We start from the raw sequence: 894 nt of genomic DNA on the forward strand, positions 1-894 counted from the left end.
ATGGACTACCTGTTGGCTCGTGCCCGCAGCCTCATGTCACCCAGGATGGAAAAGGCCCTGAGTGACCTGGCTTTGCGTACAACCAAGCCTAGCAGCCCTGGGGCCCCCAGCCCTGCCCTGCCGGCCACCCCACCTGCTACCCTGAAGGGGGTGTCCCAGGACCTGCTAGAGAGGATCCGCTGCAAGGAGGCACAGAAGCTGCTGGCGCAGATGACCCGACACCCAGAGCAGGAGCAACGGCTGAAAGGCTGCAGCGGCTGCCCGAGCTGGCCCGCGTGCTGCGCAGCATCTTTGTGTCCGAGCGTAAGCCTGCGCTCACCATGGAGGTGGCCTGCAGCAGGATGGTGGGCAGCTACCCTGCAGCCATGAACCCCGGAGAGATGGAAAAGCACATACGGCTCCTCTCTGAGCTGCTACCCGACTGGCTCAGCCTCCACCACATCCACACAGACACCTACATCAAGCTGGACAAGGCTGCTGACCTGGCAGGTATCATCATGAGGCTGGCCCGCCTTGCCCTTGCAGAGGCAGCACTGTGAGCCTTGCGGACACTGGCCTCAGGCTCCTGGCCCGCCCGCTGTGTCCATTTTACTCCCATTAGGAACACGATGCACTCCTCCCTTCTGCATTCCCCACCAGGCTTTCTGGCCGGTGTGGATGGTAGGCCTACCCCAGAGCAGCGTATCGTCATTAAACTGGTTTCTGTTGGGGAAAAAAAAATACAACCCATAAAATTCAAGTTCAAGATCTTACAGGATTGTCTTTGTAAATCCTTGAAGTGGTTGCCTGGAAATGCATTGTGTCTTCTTTCCTTCTCTTCTTTTTTTTTAAAGTCCTATATAAAATGTTTAGTTGAAGATTCTCTTCCTCAAAGGAGACGGCCACCTTTATTTG

General features: G+C 56.0%; 1 protein-coding gene across 1 annotated transcript; it reads left to right on the plus strand.

Annotated features, from left to right (window-relative positions):
• LOC121482596 (DNA replication factor Cdt1-like) lies at positions 1-545 on the plus strand. Its single transcript, XM_041740452.1, is given in 2 exon segments — positions 1-241; positions 244-545. Coding segments are annotated over 2 exon segments (537 nt in total). The 3' UTR covers positions 540-545.
• Positions 546-894: the final 349 nt, after the last annotated feature.

The sequence above is a fragment of the Vulpes lagopus genome, chromosome X (genome assembly GCF_018345385.1).
Source record: "Vulpes lagopus strain Blue_001 chromosome X, ASM1834538v1, whole genome shotgun sequence".
Classification (NCBI taxonomy): domain Eukaryota; kingdom Metazoa; phylum Chordata; class Mammalia; order Carnivora; family Canidae; genus Vulpes; species Vulpes lagopus.